A 23,357-nucleotide genomic window follows, 5' to 3' on the forward strand; every position below is an offset into this window, starting at 1 on the left:
GAATTATCCAGTGTGAAAGTTGAGAAACCTTTGGATGTTTTGCATCCATTTAAACCAGAACTTGGATTCCTTTGAACAGTGAGGTGAGATGTATAGCATGTAAAATACCTTTAAGCTCTTATTTTCTAAAGACTTTTCATTTACTCAGAATCAAGTTATATTTGCCAAATTGCTACCTTTGAGTGCCAAGGATTATACGTTGCGGAAGAAGCCCTGCCTTTCAGGCTAAGCATTGTAAATCTTTTCTGCCTCTACTAATAGTCCTTTCTTTGCCTCTTTCCTATACCTTTGGCATCTTTCTATCAATTTTCTCTCACAATAAAACCAAAAACAACTGGGGCCCCTAGGTGGCTCAGTCGTTGACCGTCCGACTTCGGCTCAGGTCATGGTCTCACGGTTTGTGGGTTCGAGCCCCACGTCGGGCTCTGTGCTGACAGCTCAGAGGCTGGAGCCTGCTTCGGATTCTGTGTCTCCCTCTCTCTCCACCTCTCCCCCACTTGTGCTCTGTCTCTCTCTCAAAAATAAATAAAATGTAAAAAAAAAAAAAAAACTTAAACCAAAAACAACCCTCTTTTTTTCTTTATATATTGACTGATCTTTTCCCTCTCTTTCTCAGTTTGACGTCTTTGAAGAGTCATCTGCAATTATTTGCATACTTTCTAGGCATTAATGTTTCTTCCTAATGTTTGTCTTTTGGCATCCCTTATACCCGTGCTTGGCACAGCAATCCAGCGAATCACTCAAGCCACAAACTCCAGTCACTCTAGACTTCTTTTTTTTCTCACTGCCTACCTTATCCCACCAGTCACCGAGTCTTTTCTATTTTACTTTGTGACTGAGTCTCGCAGATTCATTTCTTCTTCCCCATACCCACTGCTGCCACCTTTGTGTTAAAGTACTGGTGTTAAAGTAACCTTTCCAAACCAAAAAAAGAATTCCGTTGTGTCTCACTTAAAGGTTTTCAATGACCCCAACTTAGGTGCCTAAGAATCCAAAGTAATTAATATGGTCATTTGTTGTTACCTACCCGCCCCCCAGCCTTCTCTCCAATCACAATCCCCACCAGACAAACCAGAATAAGTTGTGTTATTCATATTGTGTCTTCTTACAAGTTGTCCCTTTTGTTTAGAATGCCTTGGTCAATTACAACTTTATGTGTCCTTTTCTTTAAAATTAATTTTAGTTTAGGGCTCCTGGGTGGCCCCTCATTGGGCTGCACACTGGCCATGAAGCCTACTTAAAAATTAATTTTATTTTAATTAGTATGTATAATAAATCATCATAATATGTATAATAAATATTTTAATTAAGTTATGAATAATAAATATACATAGATTTTTAAAAGCCCCAAGAGTACTAAAAGGTTTATAATCAAAAATAGCATAAAAACTTAAAAAACAAAAACAAAACACACAAAACAAAACACACCAAAAACAAACAGCAGATCTTTGCACCAAAGCTTCCTGCCTCTCTGCCTCCTGGAAGCAACCACTTTTGTCTATTTTAAGTGTCTCTTCTGCATTTACCTCCCTCATGCTAAATAACTTGCTTGTAATGCTATTTCTTGGCTTGTCAACTTAAACTTTCCCTACTGAATTTCTCCTCTCCCATAATTTCGGTGGGGTTACCATTAGGGATGCCGCTGAGAACATTGAAAAACCAGCACAGCAAAGACACTGATTCATCGCAACAGTCTCCCCACATGGTGTAGGTGGGCTAATTACTGGCCTTGATTTTATGACAGTTTTTGATGTAATGAATTTAAATAATCAGTGTTTACATCACTATTACCATGTAAGTACTGTCTCCTGCAGAAACAAATAACATCAATGATTATGTCATCTTGCTTACACAATTTTTTTCTTTCTAGAAGTTACTGGTTGATGCTTACAACAATCATTTCTTCCTTCTTAAAACTCACCACAAGCCTCACCTGTTCTATCAAGTCTTTGCAGCTAGGTAGAGCCGATTCTCCATCCTGTGTTACCTCTGTTGTTGTCCTTGCTATATGCACGACCCTTAAAGATTTCTGTGTCTCTCTTCCTCACCAGAATGAGAGCTCCTTCAGGTTAATGACAGCATCTGTTATCTTTGAACCCTCAGTGTCTTGTGGCAGTGCAAAATACATAGTACTTAGTAAATATCTGTTGCATTAGGGATGGAACAAGAGTGTCTTTTCTCTTTGAAGCTGCCTTCAGTATTGAGCAAAATGGTTTTGTGCACATTTCTCTGATTTCTGAGTCACTTCGTATAGATCACAAACTGAAATGCCTGTCAACATGTAGGCAGTTAAAATAAATGAGTGCGGCCACGTCTGATGGGGTCCGTGGCATTAAACGGGTCACCTGCTGCTTGACTCCGGCTAGTTGATGCCCGGAAGGTGTTTCAGACCTGTGTTGCCAGCCCTTCTGCTTTTTCAGCGGAAGTAGAAAAATCCAGGTTTGCTACGAACTGCCATGATTCAATTTTTTAAGACTATGCAGACTGAGAACATGATTCCTGGGAGTGGATTTGGTTCGTGGCCACCAGCTTGTGACGGTGGCCTGAAGATTGTGGGTGAGCAGTAGCATAGCACATGCGACTCCAGTGCCTTGTGCTTGGTGTTTGGTTTGCCTGAGCATGGATCCTCCCTGGGGGGTCCTCTCCAGGGCTCTTCCCCGTGGTGGCATCCCTTCACCAGCTGACGCCAGCGTGTGGAGTGAGTCGGAACAGAAGAGAGTCTGGGCACAGGCCCCAGCCTGCCAGAATGTTTGAAGGCGCTGGGCAGCGTTTCAGTGGAATCAGGGCTTCGACTGTTAGGTGAAAGTGGAGAATGATGGGTTAAATAATACGTGGTAGAAGAAAGCGCAGGTAGACTAAAAACTGTATACTAGGTGCCAAGCCATGTGCCTTCTCATATGTTATTCAATTTTTTTAAATTTTTATTTATTTTTGAGAGAGAGAGAGAGAAAGAAAGAGATATAGAACATGAGTTGGGGAGGGGCAGGAGGAGAAGCAGACACAGAATCCGCAGCAGGCTCCAGGCTCCGAGCTGTCAGCACAGAGCCCGACGCCGGGCTCGAACCCACAAACCGCGAGATCATGACCTGAGTGGAAGTTGGACACTTAACCAACTGAGCCACCCAGATTCCCTTTATGTTACTTAATTTAATTTTTACAATAGCCTCGAGGAGATGGTGTCATCTCCAGTTTGCAGAGGTTGAATCTCTATAAGATTTAGAGGTTTTTAGTAAAATTCCCGCCATTAAAATAGATTAACACCAGAATTAAGGCTTCCTGATTCTGCCCATGCAGAAAGCCCATGTATGGGATTTTAAAAATGAATTAAACCTATTTTATAATAATAAAGACATGGATTGAAATTTTCTACTAGAAATGGATCCTGGGATCTTTGAATCTGAAAGTTGTTTTCTTCATTTACAGATGGATTATTCATTCTTTCAACATTTGTGGAGTATCTATTGTGTTCTGTGTTAGTTACCAGGGTTACAAAGATGCGTAAATATACAATCCCTGTGCTTGGAAAGCGCTAAATGATTGTATGTTTCTGGTTTGTTATAAGTGTGAAAGGAGGGTGGCAGGTGTTGGGATAAAAGATATGAAAACTCTAGAAATTTGGTGGCCAAATTGTTTGTTTGTTTTTTTTTTAATTTGGGAGATACTCCTTTTTTTGTTGTTGTCACAGGTAAAATATGCTAGTAGGAAATTGAAAAATGAAAATAAGGAAAATTAAGGCAAAAGTCTCCTAACCAGTGTGAGCAACTCTATGTACTTAATTACCTACCTTTTGATTACCTATCAATATGAACATTTTTTACATTTATCACACACAGATGCAGAGAAACACACAGATCACACTGCATTATTATTCTATAGCCTATTTCTCTTATTTAGGAATATATCAAAATGTTCTATTACTATTTGATTTATGCCTGAATAGTATTTTATTGCATGAAAACAGTTCTGTGTATTTAATCAACTCTATCTTGTTAGATATTTAGGGAATTTCCAATTTTTTATAATCTATGTCATAGAGAATTTTTACAGCTAAATCTTTTTATGTACCTTCAATTATTTCCTTAGGAAAGATTACTAGAAATGAAATGACTGGATTTAAGCATTTGTATATTTTTTGAGTTTTTTGCTTTTAGAACCTATAGCACTAAATTGTCCTCCAGAAAAGTAGTACCAATGTATCCATCACCAGTGGATTTGATTTTCCATTTTTATTCACTATTTCAAATGCTAGTTACGACCTTTTTTTTAAACTTTTCTAATTAGACAATTAGCAACAAGTCTCTATATTGATTCTTTTTGAAAACTCTTTTGGTCTTTGAACTTGCTAGATACTATTGTCCTCTGGTATAATACTCTCACTTCTTATTATGGTTAATTGGTTGGCTGATTACTTGCCTTACTAGCTTTGGAACACTTTGAAGGTAGAGCATGTCCTATCTGCCTGGGTGTTTCTGGATGCTCATGGATGTCTGTTGAATTGAGTTGAATTAAAGAAGATGCATAGCTTAGAAACCATTGGCTAGATGGATAAATGTCAATACACCCAGTGGGCAAGTTATTTGATTCCTGCCAGTTACATGATAATGAGTAATTTAAGTGATCATTGGTCACATGCCAGCACTGTGTTAAGTGCTTTGCATACTTACCTGATTGAATCCTCACAGAAATGCTCTGGAGAAGAGATAATAATTGTCTCCACTTTGGCAATGAGGAAATTGAGAGATTATGAAATTTGCCCAAGGTACATGGCTGTAAAGTGGCAAAAAAGGTCACGAACTCAAGACTAGCTAACTCCCAAGCCCTCTTATCTTTTCCCATCTGCCCTCCCTTACCTTCTCCTCCCCTCTCCAACTTATTATAGATATTTAAATATATTTATACAAAAGTAGATAGAAGAGCATAATAAACCTTGGTTTAGCCAACACCCAGCTTTCATAATTATCAATATGTGGCCAATCTTGTTTAATCTGTAAGTTTCTCTCCCCCCCTTGCACCCATCTTCTCTTGTTGGATTATTTTAAAATAAATGTTGGATACATTAATTTCATTTATAAGTTTTTAAATGTATATCTTTAAGAGATATGGACTCTGTTCTTTGACCTAAACCACAATATTATTAGCACACTTTAAGTTCTCTAGAACAATTCCTTAATATTATCGAATGTGTAGTCAGGGTCTGATTTCCCAGATTATCTCATAAGTGACTTTTTACATTTGACTTGCTTAAATCTGGTCCACCCAAGGACTGCACACTGTATCCTAAACTGTGCTAACCACAACACAGTATTCCTTTCTCCCCCGTATTTTTTCATGAGACCTGTCCTTCTCAACAACAGAGATACTTAGCTGAGGGAAACTCAAACTTTCAAATAATTCCCACAAATTGAATATCTAGTTCACATATCCCAAGAAGGAAGTACAAACACTAATTAATACCAGAGAAACACTGAGTCTGTTTGGAATGGAGAAAGTACGTTGCCACATGGGTTTGTCATTCATTCTCCCTGGAAATTCATCAGTGTATTTGTGCAGCAGTTGAGAAGTCTTATTTCTCTGCCTCTGTGATGTCTCCCTCACAAGCTATGGCCAAATCTCTTCACTTAAGATGCATACTTAGTTGCAAGTGTTGCTGGCTTTTAAATTCTGTCTTTGGCATTGAGCTTAAAAAACGAGACGTGCTGGCCTGTGTACCACCCCCCTTCCTGTGGGAGAATGCCTTGGGAATGGAAGGCACAGGCTTGTTATTTTCATAAATGGGTCATGGCTTCGATAGAGTATTTTGCATTGAGGAAATTTTCAAGTTTTCATGCTTGTTTGGTTCTGTTTTGAACTTGAAGGTCTAGTGATCCTCCACTGTGTTGTGGCAGATGGGAATGCAACCAGAAGTCCTGAAAGGGATGGCCTTCTCTGTGGAGATCCTGGGGAAAACTGCGCAGGTAAGGCTTAACACACAGTGCATTTGTGTTTTACCAGCCTCATGTTCAGTCTTGGAACGTTGATTTCCCTAAGTTTTAATTTTTAATACTACACTAATCATAAGACTGGTTAGTTTTGTGAGCATATATAATGGACCAGGCTCTCTGCCAAGTGCTTTACATACAGTAATGCGTTCACTCCTCGTGAGAGCCCTCTGAGCTGGATCAAATTTTTGACTTTATTTCAAGGTGAAGTCCAGAAAGATTAAGTAACTTGCCAAAGGCTACCCAGCAGGTAAATTGCAAATCTGGGATTCATACAGGTCTTTCTGATTCTAGTGCTTCCATTTTTAATCATTACATTATTTTAGGTATTGCAGGTGTATGCTCCAGACTCTGGCATGGGATATTTTGGACTGGATGCATACAAAGTTGGCATATTCTATTCAAATTAGCTTCTTTCTATTCCATAACTTAAAAGAAGGGAAGAATGACTTTTGCATATTTTTGCCCTAGAGATGCTTCAATCAGTATTCTCAAAGTTGTTAGTCTAAAGCAAAGGTGAGCCTTAGTAAAGGGTCAGGTAATAAGTATTTTAGGTTTTGTGGACCATGCAGCGTTTTTTTGCAGCTACTCAAAATTGGCCACTGCACTGTGAAAGCAGCCATTGACACTTTGCAAATGAGTGGCGTTGGATATGTTTCAATAAAACTTTATTTAGAGAAACAGGCTATGAGCCAGATTTGGCCCTTGAGCCATAGTTTGCTGACTCCTACTTTAAGGTTCTGTCTGTCCTTTATAGATGCAATGGTCTGTTCTTCTCCAGGGTTGTTTCTGAGTCAAAACAAAACAAATCAAATCAAAACACAACACAACACAACGCAACACAGGCCAATTCTAAAAGTAGGTGGGAGAGAGATTCCTGTATTCCCTGGAAACGTTTTGGAGCTCGGAGGGTAGTGACCTGGTGTAAGTGCTCCTGTCCTAGCACCCTGGAGAAGTCATAACTGAGCTGGGAACACGCTGAACAAGTCACCGTGACGTGAGCCATCAGTTCCAGCCCAGTCTTCTGCTTTCTTCCCTCACGCTAATGGGTGGTCTGGAAAGTGCCTCCAGCCTGTGGAATCTGTTGGTGTCTTAGATCATGCTTGTGTGGGTCTTTTCACTCGCGTAGAGAAAAGAACAAGGCCAATGTTATGTGTTTGTGTGCTTTTCTTCAGTTGGGTTTTAAATATCTCCAATGATGGCATTTTCACATTTCCCTTGGGGGTTATTGCATGATCCAGTGACTGACAGTTCTAAAAAACTTGCCTCATCATTATCCTAAATGTGTTTCCTATTTTTTTTTTATTTTAGTGAGACTATTTAACATGAGATCTACTCTTTTAACAAAATTTTAAGTGTACAACCCAAGATCGTTAACTATGGGCAAGATGCTGTACAGCACCTCTCTAGAAATTATTCATCTTGCATGACCCAGACTTTATACCCAGTGAATAATGACTCCTCATTCCCACCCCCCCCTCCTTCCTGGCCCCTGGCAACCACCATTCTACTCTCAGCTTCTGTGGATTCAGCTGTTTGGATTTTTTTTTTTCTTTAATAAGTGGAATCATGTAGTATTTGTCCTTCTATAACTGACTTATTTCACTTTGCATAATTCTTTCAAGGTCCTATCATGTTGTTGCAAATGGCAAGATTTCCTTCTTTTTTAAGACTGAATAGTATTCCGTGGCTTACGTAAACTACATTCTATTTATCCATTCATGTGTTGATGGATATTTAAGTTGTTTCCACATCTTGGCTATTGTGGATTGAATAGTGCTGCAATAAACATAGGAGTATGTGTGTTTCTTCGAGATTCTGATTTCTGTTCTTTTGGATAAATACCCAGAGGTAGGATTGCTCAATCGTATGGTAGTTCTGTTTTTAATTTTTTTAAAAAACTCCGTACTATTTCCCATAGCAGTTATAGGTTGCCTTGTCAGTCTATTGTTTCTATCCTGTGCAGAAGAATTTTAGCTCATTTAAGGTCACACAGTAAGCAGAGTAGCCTGACATGAATTTGGAGAGACTGACTCCAAAATGTGTATTGTTAATCACAATGCTAAACTGCTAGGATCGTGGGGGGAGGTCAGAATGCTGAATATGTGAAGAAAATTCTGAAAAATAGTCCTTGAAAGTAAAGCCCAAATAAGGGCAAAATGTTCTTTTTTTAAAAAAAAAATATTTTAAATGTTTACTTATTTTTGAGACCATGCAAAAGACAAGTGCAAGCAGCAGAGGGGCAGACAGAGGGAGACACAGAATCTGAAGTGGGATCCAGGCTCTGAGCTGTCGGCCCAGAGCCCGACGTGGGGCTCGAACTCACGAACTGTGAAATCATGAGCTGAGCCGAAGTCGGACGCTTAACCGACTGAGCCACTCAGGCGCCCCAAGGGCAAAACATTCTTAAAGAGGAATTAATATGGAGTAGGAGAAGATTATCCTTATTGACTGTGTGACCGTGGGTGAGTCACTTAAGCTTTCAGACATCAATTTGTAATCTATAAAATGAAGGAATAGTTCAGATCATCTTTAGGAGTTGGTCTTTTTTTTTCTTTTTTTCTTTCAATTTTTTCATTTTTTATCTTTTAATTTTTTTAGAGAGAGAGCATGCAGGCATGCAAGCAGAGGAGGGGCAGAGAGAGAGAGAGAGAGAGAGAGAGAATCTTAAGCAGGCTCCACACCCAGTATATATCCCAACACAGGGCTCGATCCCACACCCCTGGGATCATGACCTGAGCTGAAATCAAGCATCAGGCAGTCAACCTGAGCTATCCAGGCCCCACAGGAGTTATTCTTATTTCTAAATGATTTTATTCTTTTATGTTCAAATAGCCCCAATCTCTGAGCATTTCACTTTTAGTTTGTCCTTTTCTGTCTTGAGTAAGGAATTTATTCATTCCTATCAATACTTTTGCAGCAGGCTCTGTCCCAGGTACCAAGGATGAAACAATGAACAACATAGTCAAAGATGAGGTCAGAGAGGTAATGCAGAAAGAGAGGTAATGAGTAATGTCATGCAGAGCCTTGCCAGGGATTATAAGGCCTTCAGGTTTGAGTTTTAATAGCATCACTCTGGTGTCTGTGTGCAGACTAGACAGTTAAGAGTGGACAGGATAGAAGCAGGGAGACTAGTTAGATGTTGTTGCCATGGAGACTACTTTCAGCCTAGAGATGATGTCAGGCTTAGACCAAACTAGTAGAAATAGAGGGACGATTCTGCATACATTTTAAATACAGCCAATAGAGTTTTCTGATGAATTGGATGCATAGTAGAAGAGAAGGAAGTCAAACTGGCTCTAAGATATTTGGCCTGAATAACAAAGAAAGTATCATTTACTGAGATGGAGAAAGACCAGACTTGAGGGAGAAAATCAGGTGTTCCCTTTGGAAGTGTTCATTTGAAATGCCAGTTAGGCAACCAAGTGTTGGTTGGACAGTTGGACACTGAAGGAAGAGATCGGGGATGGAAACATAAATTTGGGAATTGTTACCATAACGGTGTTTAAAACCAGGAAATGCCCAGAAAGGAATGTAAAAGCACTGAGTCCCAATGCATTGCAAAATTTAGAGGTTGGGGGATATAGGGAAGAACCAGAAAAGGAGACTGAGCAAAGGGGGCATTATATACATAAGAGTTCCAAAACAGGCACTCATGAAAAACAAAAGAAACACAAGTTTTCTTCCTGTTCATTGTTCTTTGTTTGCCCCTCAGCTATGAATAATTTTAAACATGCAAATATACACACACATATACACTAAACTCTTTTTTCTTCCTTTAGAGGGATGGCATGAAAAAGGGCAGCTCTTTTTTGTTTTGTTTTGTTTTATTATTATTATTTTTTGATTTTTAAATTTTATTTAAATCCAAGTTACTTAAGATATAGTGTAAGAGTTTAGTGACTCATCACTTACATATAACACCCAGTGTCCATCCCAACAAGTGCCCTCCTTAATGCCCATCACCCATTTAGCCCATCCCCCCCAACACCCCTCCAGCAGCACTCAGTTTGTTCCCTGTATTTAGGAGTCTCTTATAGTTTGCCTCTCTTACCTTATTTTTCCTTCCCTTCCCTTATGTTCATATATTTTGTTTCTTAAAATTCTACATGAGTGAAATTATATGATATTTATCTTTCTCTGACTTACTTTACTTAGCATAATACCCTCTAGTTCCAACCACGTTGTTGCAAATGGCAAGATTTAATTCTTTTTGATCGCTGAGTAATATTCCATTGTATACACACACCACATCTTCTTTGTCCATTCGTCAGTCGATGGACATTTGGGCTCTTTCCATACTTTGGCTAGTGCTGATAGTGCTGCTATAAACATTGGGGTGCATGTACCCCTTCGAATCAGCATTGAAAAAGGACAGCTCTAAGTGAGGGCCCACTCCTGTAAGCTGAGAAATCATTGGCCTAATCCTCCTGTTTAAAACACATGCTGACCTATTCTGATTAGCCCCCTATATGAACATATTCTAGTAACACTGGAGGGTTAGCAAGGACATCTGTGAGATCTATTTTTCTTTTCCTGGAGTAACGAACTCTTTTACGTTTCTGTAGGGAATGGCATTGGATATGAAACCAAATCGTAATCCTCAAATAAGAGAAATTTTCAAATTTTGCACTTCTTCAAGGGCATTGTGAATTTACCTTCCCCTGTCTCAGGGAGAGAGTGGGCAAGATACGACGGAAAATTAACTTAGAAAATAAAAAATTTCTTCCTCACCTCCTGGCTTAACACGGTTGTAAAGTGAGGAAACTCATATTGAGAAGTTGCCAGGAAGCCAAGGACTAGATGAAAGGCTTAGGTTCTACTTCATAGAGTAGGAAGAAATTTTTCTTCAAATTTTTCTGTGACTACTTAAACTCTTCTGTGCATTAGCTGTTCCCTTTTTAAAAAAATGTTCATTCATTTTTGAGAGGCAGAGAGACAGAGCATGAGCAGGGGGAGGGGCAGAGAGAAAGGAGGATACAGAATCCGAAGCAGGTTCCAGGCTCTGTGCTATCAGCACTGAGCCCAACGTGGGGCTCGAACTCATGAGCTGTGAGATCCTGACCTGAGCCAAAGTCAGATGCTCAACTGACTGAGCCACCCAGGCACCCCTACCTGTTCCCTTTTTAAGGTCAGATAGCTATGTGGGAAGATAAATTTATAGGTATTTGTTTCACTTCCTCTCTGTCTTTGTTAACACTTATGGGACTTTTATCTCAAAATTTAGCACCTCCTTTTAATCTCTCGCACAGAAATTTAACTATGTATTTAACTAGGGGGTTAGAGATACTATGAGGTTATCCACATTGTAATGAGAATTACATAAAATAATTGTATATTGTAATTTTATAATAATTGTATATTACCCTTAGAGTTGATTTTAGAAGAGCTGCTGATATTAATATTTATAAAATCATTAAATGGATTTGTAACGAGCACAACTAGAGTAAGTAAGTGAACATTTTATGAAAAATAAACCTAATGTGTCAATTCTGAGGAGTTTTTTTTTTTTTTTTTTTTTTAGTTTATTTATTTTGAATGAGAGAGAGAGAGCCACCACGAGCGGGGTGGGGGGGGGTGGTAAAGAGAAAATCCCAAGAAGACTCCGTGCCATCAGCACAGAGCTAGATGCAAGGCTCAAATTCACAAACTGTGAGATCGTGACCTGAGCCAAAATCCAGAGTTGGGCATTTAACGGACAGAGCCACACAGGTGCCCCAATTCTGAGGGGTTTTAAGCAGAAAAGCATCACAAGGCCTGTTTTGGTTTGAGAATAAGAGTTATGTACAAGAAAGACTAGAGAGCCATACTGTTTAATCAAACCATTCATCCATCTGAGGAAAATTCCACATTTAAACCAAGTCATTTGAGTGTGTGCTATATTCCTCCAATTTAGTTTGGCCCAAGAGAATCTCACGTCTCATCGAACTATTCATAGGATTCAAGAAAGATGACCACTTCTTGTCTGTCTGCCCATATGATGGAAGAAAGACGCTCTCGCTTAGAATTAGGTTTTGACGTACACCTATCTGCAGTAACCCTAGTATTTCCTTATTTAACTGGCTTTAGCATCTTTGGAATATGGCATCTCAAGAAGAGATTGAGATACATTACCCCACAAGTAATGTGGGGCCCATTCACTTAGGAGAACGTGTTGCAACCTGGCCTGCTAGTGGGTGTAGTTTTCCAGTGCGATTTTGTGGGAAAGACTCAATCCCAGAGAATGCTTTGGTTTTGGAAACAGGGGTTAGAAAAGAGTAAGGGTGGCGGGGGCGGGGGGGGGAGAACAACTAAGTTCCAGCACCCCCATTATCAGGGGAATTTTCATGTCGCATTTTCCGGACCAGGCGATTCACTTCTCAACAGAGAAACACAATACATGGGACTAATCATTCTTTTGTCATAGGATTAACTTTTCCTTCTTGATAAGCATCTCTGGAATGGAAGGACAGATTTTGCCATCCTCTGCCCTATGTCATCGGGTCTCATGATAGGCAGAAAATGTTAGATTTCACAGTTGTTCAATTTTCAGATAATGTGACCTTGATGAATATTAGACGAAAGCAACTGGAATTTTAGGTGCATTTTGAAAGAGGGTATGCTGATAATCCTTCTCATTTCCATCAGAGAACTGAGATGATCCCATCTGTTTTGGGGAGGGGGCAGTATGTGTGATGTATTATTTTTTTTTTCCACGTTTTAAAGTTCCATAGAGAAATCACTGGACATTTTCTGCGTGGTGGCATGGAAGGGTTTTCAAATCCAAATAATGCTGGGAATATTTAAGATCATGTTTATTTGGCAAAGGAGAGAGCTCTGGGAATGATCCGAACAGTGCCTGGCAACCATTTCCCTGGCATGGATCTGTGCTGCTTGGATGGGCTGAGGCTGGTCAAATCCCTGCACCCAGCAGCTGCCGGTTAAGGCACTTTTTGGGATCATGCTCTGTATGATGTTTATTAAAAGGGCAGCTACATTTAAAGGGACGTAACCACTAGAGAAATTAGTAAAGCTCAGGATACGGAGCCATATGGCTTATATTTAAAGTCAGGTATGCTTTGCAAAGTAGGAAGGACCTTCCTGGATCACAGCAGATCCGTGACTAAGTCTTACTGCTTCTTAAATTCATCTCCTTGACCTCGGTTCCCCTCCCACAGGCCCACATCACATATATTTGCATGGCTCAGGCATGCCTTGGTTTTCTCCTTGCTCTTGGCATCTTCCTACTCTAACTCAGCCTGCAGATTCCTACCTAATACACTGAAAAATGTCGTTTTTACATATACCATTTAATTTAATTCACGAGAACCGTCTTCAGCTCTCCTTTGCCTTGTAGTTCAAATGTAAACACTTCAGCCTACTGCCATTTGATGACTCTAACTTCCATTCACAGACCCCCTTGGCTGTTCCCCTCCATTTCCATTAAATCTGCCTCCCACTCCCCACATGATGAGGCTTGCATGTTCCTGACCTTGAGTTTTTGCTCCTAGCATTCTCCATAGCTGAATAGATTGCTTACCTCCTCCTAAAACAAACAAGCAAAAAAAACAAAAAAACAAAAACCATTTCCCAGAACTTTTTCTTTAATTAAATAAGTGCTCTTTGTAATGATACAACATTTCTCTTGGAATTGCTAAGATCTTGAAGATTCTAGAATCAACTCATTTACTGAGGACTTTATTGTGCAGGGTACTCTGCTAAGAACTTGTGCATGCACTCTTTATTTGAGTTCCTCAACAGCCCTTTGAGGTAGATGCTATCATCTTCAGGGTACAGGTGAGGAAACTGAGGCTCAGACAGCTTCATAAGCTTGCCCGGACCCATCCAGCGAAGGAGAGGCAGAGCTGAAAATAAGACACGATTTTTCCTTCCTCATCTGATGTTCTTTCCTTCCCCTGTTTCCAGTGTGCCACAACTATCTTTGCGGTTACTATGGTTGTTTTTACGGGTTGGTTGCTTATTTTGTTGCCTTTTTTTGTTGTTGTTGTTCTATTGTTCTAATTTAGATAGACAAGATATGCTTCATTCTTTTGATGTTTTCCAGTGCTCACTACAGGGCTCTGGAAATAGAAAGTAGGCATGAAAGTTGGCCAATACATTTATTTGCCAAAACCTACAGATCTTTGTTTTTGAGACACTTTGGAGTTATTTCCGGAAGAAATTTCGGTAAGAGTCCCATTGACCGGTATGCGTGGGAGCAAATGTCTGGCGTGTAGAAGCTGTCAGCCTAGCTGGTAATCAAGTCACCATCCAAAACCAGGTCAGCCAGTTCCTCAGCAACATCCTGCCACCCCCTGAAGCTTTGTGACCTGGCATTGTGGGAATTGAAACTTTGTGACCTGGCATTGCGAGAATTTGCTGTGTATAGATCATCTGAAGTTCTTGGCAATTCCTCCCTCTGGTTGCCCTGGGGATTTTTTGTGCTCTTTTTATAATACTAATTAAGAAGTTTAGCAGTCATTACTATTAATATCACTCAGATGCCAGGTGAGTGTGAAATGCCCTTCTGAAGTGAACATCACGGTCCTTCTGACTTCACAGGTGGCTGAGTCTGTAAGCTGTTGGTCATAGCATGAATGTGAAAAAGTCCAACCCTGGGCTGGAGCTGGCTAGTTAGCTGTTGGCTCTGGGTGTGGGCACATGTCCGGTGTGAATCAGCACAGGAAACAGCAAGTCAGTATTTCTGTACCGTTACTCTTGTCAACCCTTACTTATTAAAACCTTCTACATGCACGGATGGGAGAAACTTACATATCACCGTCCCTAGTTGAAAAATTAGGCAATGAAAACTCTAAATGGTAAGACAAGGAAGTCAGAGCAGGATCAAAATCCGGGATATGAGGCTTCCAGTATCTTCCTCTTTCTTTAGAGCAAGAGAAACCATTGAGGGGTTAAATGAGAGGGAGAATCTCCCATTAGGCAAGCGTGACTTCTGGATGCATCAGGCTGAGAGCAGATGACAGCTACCTGCTGAACGGCTGACTTGGCAGAGTGCCAGAGTGGAGAGGTCAAGAGCATGGACTCCGGGGCAAGACCTGTTGGGTCTGAGTCTCAGTTCGACACTTCCTAGCTGTGTGATCTTGGAAGATGACTTAGCCTCCATGTGTTGTGCTTTGTTCATCCATAAATAGCAGATAAGAATGATGCTTACCTCACAAGGCTGTTACGAGCATTAAATAAGTTACTATATATTAACTATTATGTATATAACTATTATAACTATATATAGTAGTACTATATATAGTAGATATATGTATATAAGTACTACATACTATATATATAGTTATAGTTATGATAGTTACATATATATGTGTGTGTGTGTGTGTGTGTATATATATATATATATATATATATATATATATATATATATAGGGAGAGAGAGAGAGAGAGAGAGAAGATGACCAGTATCTAGCACTTGGTTACTGCTACATGCATGTTTAAGGGAAGGGAAGGGAAGGGAAGGGAAGGGAAGGGAAGGGAAAGGAAGGGAAAGGAAGGGAAGGGGAAAAAAGGCTTTTTCTTTTTTTTAATGCCATGTGCCCCATGGCTCCGATAACCTTCACAGAAAGAATAGCCTTCTCTCACAAAAACTATGCTTCCCCCTTTAAACAACACCAAGGTTTCTAAGAGGTAGGTTGGGCACCAATCTTTGTTAAAATATGAAACATTCCCAGGACATCAGGGTGGCTCAGTTGGTTAAGCATCCGACTTTGGCTCATCTCATGATCTCACAGTTGGTGGGTTTGAGCCCCGTGTCGGGCTCTGTGCTGACAGCTCAGAGCCTGGAGCCTGCTTCGGATTCTGTGTCTCCCTCTCTCTGTGCCCCTCCCATGCTCATGCTCTGTCTCTCTCTGTCTCTCAATAATAAATAAACATTAAAAAAAAATTAAATATGAAACATTCCCACCAAGATCCCCATCACCCTATTGATAGAGCTATTTGGGGACCACAAAAGTCTGGCTTTTATCCCAGTGTTGAAAGAAAGGGATACTCTATAGGAGTATCTCCTATTGAAAAACCTGCAGCAAAGAGGGGAATATGATTCCACGTAGAAATAAATGTGTATCTAAAGTGAGTTGATTTATTGGGCTTTTTCTCATTTGTCAGCTACCACCATGCAATCGAAGCGGAAAGGCCACTTCTCTCGGTGCCCCAAGCAATACAAGCACTACTGCATCAAAGGGAGATGTCGCTTCGTGGTGGCCGAGCAGACGCCCTCCTGCGTGTAAGTGGACCCCTGAGCCAGCAGGCAGAGGGCTGCAGAGCAGTGCTGGCCGTGGACTTGACAGCGCCGGGAAGTCTGAGCTAACCGAGTCCTCTGTGTCAGGACACAGCTCCCCTGGTCTTGCCCTCGGCCATTTGTTTAGGGACCCTTTCTGCAGCCACTTATGGAGAAACTGACACACACTTTCCTTCTGAAATAGGAGCCTGCGAGAACCCAGATCAGCTCCCAGGCTGTGTCCTCTGCTGCCTTACGCAAGCAAGCAGAACTTTCTGTCCAGTGTTAAGGATGCTTTTCAGCTCCATTCATCTCCCAGATGGTTTGAATGGAAGCAAATTCTTCTGGAATGTGTTAGGTGGTTTGCAGTTAATGTAAATATGAAGGATTTTCTGCCAAATTAAAAGTTACTTTTGCAGGTGTCAATTAAGTACAAGGAAATTAGTCCTGCTTATAAGCAGAGATTTATTTGCAAAGCCTGTTTATTACAGAAGGGAATTGGAAGAAAAGTGCTCTTTCTGCCTCTTAGTAGACTGATTCCAAGTTTAGTTTTTATTCAGGCACAAACAACTTTTTTGCACTTACAAAATATTTATTTTCTTCTAAAGAGATATCCTTCTAGGATATCTAGAGAGGATATCCTCTATTTTCTTCTAAAGAGATATCCTTCTAGGATATCTGAAGACATATCTAGGTGTTCTCTGAGACCTTTTCTGAAAGATGAGCAGGGTGATTGTTTATAATTTTGACTTAAAGTTTGTAGAATGTTTATGTTTTTATGTGTCGTTCCCTCGGTATATATTTGTTTTCATAAGTGTCTCAAAACAGTGACTCGGAACCCTAATTTAGTGGAACATTTAAGGGTCATGGACTTCATAAAAATTTAATTATAATTAAATTTAATTTAAAAATAAATATACTGGATAATACTTTGAGGGGATAAGAATTGCTAATGTAAGGAAATAAGGGAAATGTGTGTGTGTGTATGCTGTGTGTTGGGAAAGAATAGAGGTTTTTTTTTTTTAATTTCCTCTAATTGCTCACTGGCTTAGAAGAATATATTGCGTTTTGAAAATATTAATGCCCTTTAACCCAGTACATTTATCTAACTTGTCCCTACGTCTGCAGATTTATTGTCCTTTAATTCTGCTGCCTTCTAAAATGAAAACCGCAGTATGTAATCTCCCTGCCTAAGATCGATACACAGCTTGTCCCCTTCAGTGTGAGGTTAAAACTCATTTCCATGGTCTCCACAGCTCCTCTGATTCCGGCTTACCTTTCTAGCCACATCTCTCACCATATTCCCAGCTGTTCCTCTGAAATCCCACATTCCTTTCCACGGTTTATCACACAAGCTCTGCTAGTCTGGAAAGCTTATTCGCACTGATGTTTTGGATGCAGCTCAGACCTCAGCTCCTCCTGGATCCCTGCACTGACTTCCCTCTTCTCAGACACACACTCAGGTGTGTTAGACGTCCTGTCTCTGAGATTTAGTCTCCCTTCCATGAAAGCTCTTTTTCTCTGGAGCATAGCTGTTGGTCCCTGTGAGTGTCCCTTCCGTGTCTGCGAGCACCCAGAGGCAGGTCTCGGGGCGTATTCGTTTTTGTGTCCCAGTGCCAAGCGCAGTGTCAGAATTTTAATAGGTGCTCAGGAAATGAGTGGTGAATAAATGAAGAAGTCCCTCTAGCATGGCGCATCGAATGCTACGCTGACAACACCAAGGCCTTACTCTGAGCCAGGAACAGCTTCTTCATGGTTAAATGGTGCAGAATCAATAGCAAGGAGAAGAACAGAGAAGCCAGCACACAGATTTTGAAGCCAGGTAGACCCAAGTTAAGGTTTTGTTTGTACCAGAAGAACTGCTAACAACAGGTCAGTTACCCTTCCCGAGCCTCAGTTTTATCATCTGTAAAAGGGGGTAATAATATCTCCTTCTTAAGTGTTGAAAATAAAGCAGGAGAATTCATTAAGCAAAAATACTTTCTGTCGTACCCAGCACAGAGTAGGTGTTCCATAAATTGTACTGCTGAGGAACAGGGTGTATGTGACCTGGGCCTGACCTTTTAGGTGACTGGTTATAGCACAGATTCGGGCAAAGCTGTGTTGCCATTGGTGACTCCGCTAGCTTGGAAAAGCACAAGTATCTCCTTTTGCTTGGAATTACAGGAGTTTGTGGACTCCTGCTTTTACATTAAAAAAAAAAAAAAGTGTACATCTCAAATAACTCAAATCCCCTTAGTCTTCTTAGTATTTTCTTGGAATGGGAATGATTTCTTTCCAGATACATATCTTCACGTATCTATGTGGTACAGTTCATTTAAGCAGTATTTCATGTGCTTGAGGCATCAACTTGAGAGTCAAACAGTTTGAATCTGAATTTCTCTATACTCTCAGTTTCTCCACCTTCCAAATGGGTTAATAACCACACCTACCTCAGAGGTTGTTGGAAGGATCAGTTGACTTAATAGTTACAAATCCCTTACAACCGTGTCTGGTGATTATTTCAGGACAGTGATCTTAACTCCGATTTTTCAGAATCCTGAAGGGTCATGGGTGTCTTTAAAAGTGATTTTAAATGCTATAAGATGTTCACTAAATAAAAACTGATGTATTCAGCTACTCAGCATTTCATAAACATCTGCTAGGATCTTGGAGTCTTTGCCTCTTCTTTTCCCATTGAAATGACCATTAGCTGACATGTTATTGGTTTGATGAGAAGTGAAATAACATGAGAGCCATGGTAACTGCCTGTGCAAAGGTTGGCCTTCTGGCCTGGCCTCATTGGGTTATAGCTTTTGCAGGAAATCCTGCTTACTGAGAAATTCAATTAAAGCACGGCTACACCACTGAACCCAGAGCCATAATAATAATTAAAAAAAAAAAAAAAAGACAAAAAACATTCTAAAAGAGCAGCAAGTAATTTCTGTGTATTTTATGGGCAAATTTATTGTTTAAAAATGCCAGATTTAGTAAATGTGTTAGAGAAGCCCTTAAGCTAATTGGAAGAGACTCTATATATTGGTAAGATTTTCATTATGACCTTAAAAAAAAAAAAAAAAAAAAAAACTCTTTAAAAAAAAAAATCTCCCTCCCACACACGCAATAAAAAGTGATTCTCCCCACCAGTTCCAGTTCTATGTGCAAGAGATTTTTGATGTTTCAAGATCTTTCTAAGCTCTCTTCCTGTTATTTTGACCTTGCCAGGAAGGAATTTTCCTCACGTATGCGGGGGTTTTCTTGCAATAGACGCCATCAGGTATCGTTTCTCTACAGCTTGCACTGATCGTCACCTTTCTGTATGGATGTGACCACGCCAGATGTTTCTTCGTGCTGTTGTCTCAAGCATTATATCAGCGATAATGTTGGCATTATGGGATCTCCTTCCTTGTGCAGGATAGGCTTTGTGGGAATTAACTGCACTGCTCTTGTCAAACACGAACCAGAAAATGATCTGGCAGTAGATCCTTTCTTGCAAAAACAAAAAAAAGAGAACAAAATAAAACAATAACTAAATAAATAAACAACCGAGATAACACAGAAATCTTTTTAAGAAACAGGATTTCATCTTTTGGGGATTTAAGCAATTATGTATATGACCACTATCTCTTTTGTTTTGAATGAGTCTGAGGAGAAAAAAGGGAAGATATTTGCTAATGCAAAGGTACTGATGTTACAACATATGATTTCAGTTTTGCAGCGTCCTCAAACTTCTTACGTACCTTTTAAGCGTCTAATGGGATTCAGAGAATACTGTGGATAGTCCCCAAATCACTGAGCCTTTAGCTGAGTGTTGCTCAGACAAGCCTTGGCTTGGACAAAGGGAATCTGCCGGGTTGGGGTAAATCCTAAGGCTGTATCGATAAAACGTTGAGAGATGGAGGAGAGTGAAAGTCACTCTTGGAGATTCCTTGACTTGTGGCCACTGCGCTTTATGAGGGCCGCAGAGAAAGGGGCCATTTACAGGACAGTGGAGGGAACGGTATGCACGTCTGAAAATGGGCCTCTGAGCATCAAATAAAGGAGCTGGAGAGGACAAGACCTATTGTGTTTTGGGGGGGTTTTAGTTGGAGGGGTGAAGAGCATCACGTAATCTGTGGCCACTGTGAGCAGAAGAATCAGAACTGGTGGGTGGCAGTTAAGAGAGAGAAAGGAATCCCGTGGAAGAACATTTACGGAGCTTTCTATGTAGTTCATAGGCTATCGGTCTATGAACTTTCACACACGTTACCGCGTGTGATCACATGAAACAGTATAATTTCTAACAGTTTGGAGCAGGAGGACTTGGGCACATTGACTGCCCTCCAATGACATGGGCGGTCGTGGGGATTTTGAGTTCCTTGTCATGGCAGTATTTAAGCGCCTGGGGGCACCACGGAGGGATTTTTGCCATCTCCTCTCTTTCCAACTCAGAATCTAAAATTTTAAAGTAAGTTTTAGTAAATTGTGATTGCCTCTGTTTGTTTAAATTAGCCATGTTGCGAATGTTCAAGTGATGACAGGCTTTCAGCGAAGCAAAGAAAGTGAAATTACTTGTGAACACAGCGGTATCCAGCTTTATTTGAAAAAAAAAAAAAAATTTTTTTTTTAAAGGAACTGAGCCCTTTATTAATTCCAGTAAATGACAACAGTGTTAGTTCCTTCAAAAAAAGAAATAGTAGAGGTTCTTAAAAGTCTTGCACGGTTTCCCTTGTTGTTTTATTTTCACAGCTGTGATGAAGGCTACACTGGGGCAAGATGTGAGCGAGTTGACTTGTTTTACCTCAGAGGAGATAGAGGGCAGATTTTGGTGATTTGTCTGATAGTAGTTATGGTGATTTTTATCATCTTGGTGGTCGGTGTCTGCACATGCTGTCAGTAAGTATTTTTTTTTTTAGTATCATTTTAAGGAAATCTGAGAAATTTTTATTTTGCGATTTCTTTTCTTCTTGCCTTCTTTCCCTCCTTCCAATCTTTCTTCTTTCCTTTTTGTTATGATTGAAATAAATCACTTACAGCGAAGTGTCTACTTACAATGAAACACATGATATACGGCGTTTGTCATTTTACTGAGCATAATTATTATCATTGAAAATAAAATGTGGGGGCGCCTGGGTGGCTCAGTCGGTTAAGCATCCAACTTCGGCTCAGGTTGTGATCTTGCAGTTTGTGGGTTCGAGCCCTGTGTCAGGCTCTGTGCTGACAGCTCAGAGCCTGGAACCTGCTTCAGATTCTGTGTCTCCCTCTCTCTCTCTCTCTCTCGGATCTTCCCCTGTTCATGCTCTGTCTCTCTCCGTCTCAAAAATAAACAGACATTAAAAACATTTTTTAAAAATAAAATATGTATAAAACTCTTCATTAAAAAAAGAAGAAGAAGAAGAAGAAGAAGAAGAAGAAGAAGAAGAAGAAGGGCAAAAAGTATGAAGGTGATCAAAGGTACAAACTTCCAGCTGGAGGATAAGATAAATAGGTCCTAGGGATGTCATGTGCTGCATGGCGACTGTAGCTAACAACACTGTATTGTATATTTGAAAGTTGCTAAGAGAGTAGATCTTAAAAGTTCTCATCATAAGAAGAAAAATTTTGTAGCTGTGTGTGCTGACAGATGTTAACTAAGCTTACTGTGTTGATCATTTTGCCATATATGTAATATGTATTTGTGTATATATATATGTGTGTGTGTATATATATATATATATATGTAATCATTGTACACCTGAAATTAATCCAATGTTATGTTTCAACTACATCTTAATAAAAAAAGCCAGCTATGTAGTCTTAAAGTCAATCATGTTTTATGTGGGTTTGTTAGCAGGCAAACTAAGACTTTTATTACCTTACATTGTATCATGACCCAGTAACTTAGGAAGGTAGAGATAAACACACAAAAACATTTTTTCCCCCCTTGGCCACCGTAAAATAATGGATTTTATTTACAAAAGATGATTGCACTAGTTTTCTTGTTTTTACTTTTCATGATGTACCACAACTTTGGAAATCAAGAAACACCTTGATTTTTTTCTCTGAGACAGTGTTTTGATACACTTAAGTTAGTTTCTTTCGTGAAGCTATCAAAATTTGTATCAGTCGGGGACTCCGACACAGTATGCTAAAAAGACTTTTTTTAACGACTCCGACACAGTATGCTAAAAAGACTTTTTTTAACATGCTGTGTTCTTGTCTTGCGAAGCTAGTTGAGCCTCCTGAACTTCTCCCTTTACTTTTGGGCTACTGGGCACACCAAAGAGGGTGTCCTGTGACTCCTTTCTTCACAGAAAAACTTCAGCGTAGCTACTAGGACTCTAGAGTCTTGGATTTTTATCCCAACTCTGCTATTCAATATCTTTGGGACCCTGGACAAATTTCCTAACATCTTTAAACTTGAATTTTATTTTTTGTAAAACAGAAAGATTAAGCCAGGTAATCTGTAAGATTCCTTGTAGCTATAAAATTGCAGGGTATTTAAAAAATTTTTTTACCTTCCAAATGGCAAAAAAAAAAAAAAGAGCTTTTATAACAGCAGATTTGGACAGATCTGAGAAAATTAATTATGACATCAATTTTGCATTATACTTTAAGAAATTGGACTATAACCCAGAGGATCTAACACATTTTTTAATGTATCTATAAGCTTAATTAACAAATCCTGAGGCTATCTTCACCCTCTTGGTTTTCTTATATCTGTTTCCAATTTGTGTTATTCCTTATTCACATACTACACAATGCTTATTAGTCTGTTTTGTAAAATGACGTGTCCTGAACATTTTTCTTGTGCTAACCAAGCTCCATCAACAGCCAGGTACCCTATTCTTTCTATTTTGGTAACTCTATTCACACTTTTGCCTACTGTGGCTATCGTGGGAGCCTAGAAAAAGAGACAGGTTAAAAGAGAACTTAAAATAGTTAAGAAAAAAATGAACCTGCAAATTTTTAACCATCTAGAAATAAGATCAGAGGCCCTCTTGATGGTTAATTTTGTGTTCATATGAATTAACAGGTCCATATTAACTTCTAACACCTTATCTTCCAAGCCCTCTTCGGAGGCGTCGCAAAAGAAGAAAGAAGGAAGAAGAAATGGAAACTCTTGGTAAAGATATAACTCCAATAAATGAAGATATTCAAGAAACTAGTATTGCTTAATGGTAAGTATGAAAAATTTGGTAGGCAAGAAACTATTCAAGTGA

General features: G+C 39.7%; 1 protein-coding gene across 4 annotated transcripts in view; it reads left to right on the forward strand.

The window, feature by feature from the left end:
- BTC (betacellulin) overlaps positions 1 to 23,357 on the forward strand; it is a 45,325-nt gene that overhangs the window by 19,830 nt on the left and 2,138 nt on the right. For 3 of the 4 annotated variants that reach the window (XM_019467461.2, XM_019467473.2, XM_019467481.2), the window contains 4 exons: positions 5,856 to 5,954; positions 16,086 to 16,203; positions 20,905 to 21,051; positions 23,205 to 23,315. In XM_019467461.2, coding sequence (XP_019323006.1) covers positions 5,856 to 5,954; positions 16,086 to 16,203; positions 20,905 to 21,051; positions 23,205 to 23,313 — 473 coding nt within the window. In that variant the 3' untranslated portion in view covers positions 23,314 to 23,315. Of the gene's footprint in view, positions 1 to 5,855; positions 5,955 to 16,085; positions 16,204 to 17,453; positions 18,817 to 20,904; positions 21,052 to 23,204; positions 23,316 to 23,357 lie in introns of those variants that run through there. The other variant, XM_019467491.2, reaches the window with a different exon arrangement.

This window comes from Panthera pardus, unplaced genomic scaffold (assembly GCF_024362965.1).
Source record: "Panthera pardus isolate Hobbes unplaced genomic scaffold, ASM2436296v1 HiC_scaffold_13, whole genome shotgun sequence".
NCBI classification, from domain to species: Eukaryota; Metazoa; Chordata; class Mammalia; order Carnivora; family Felidae; genus Panthera; species Panthera pardus.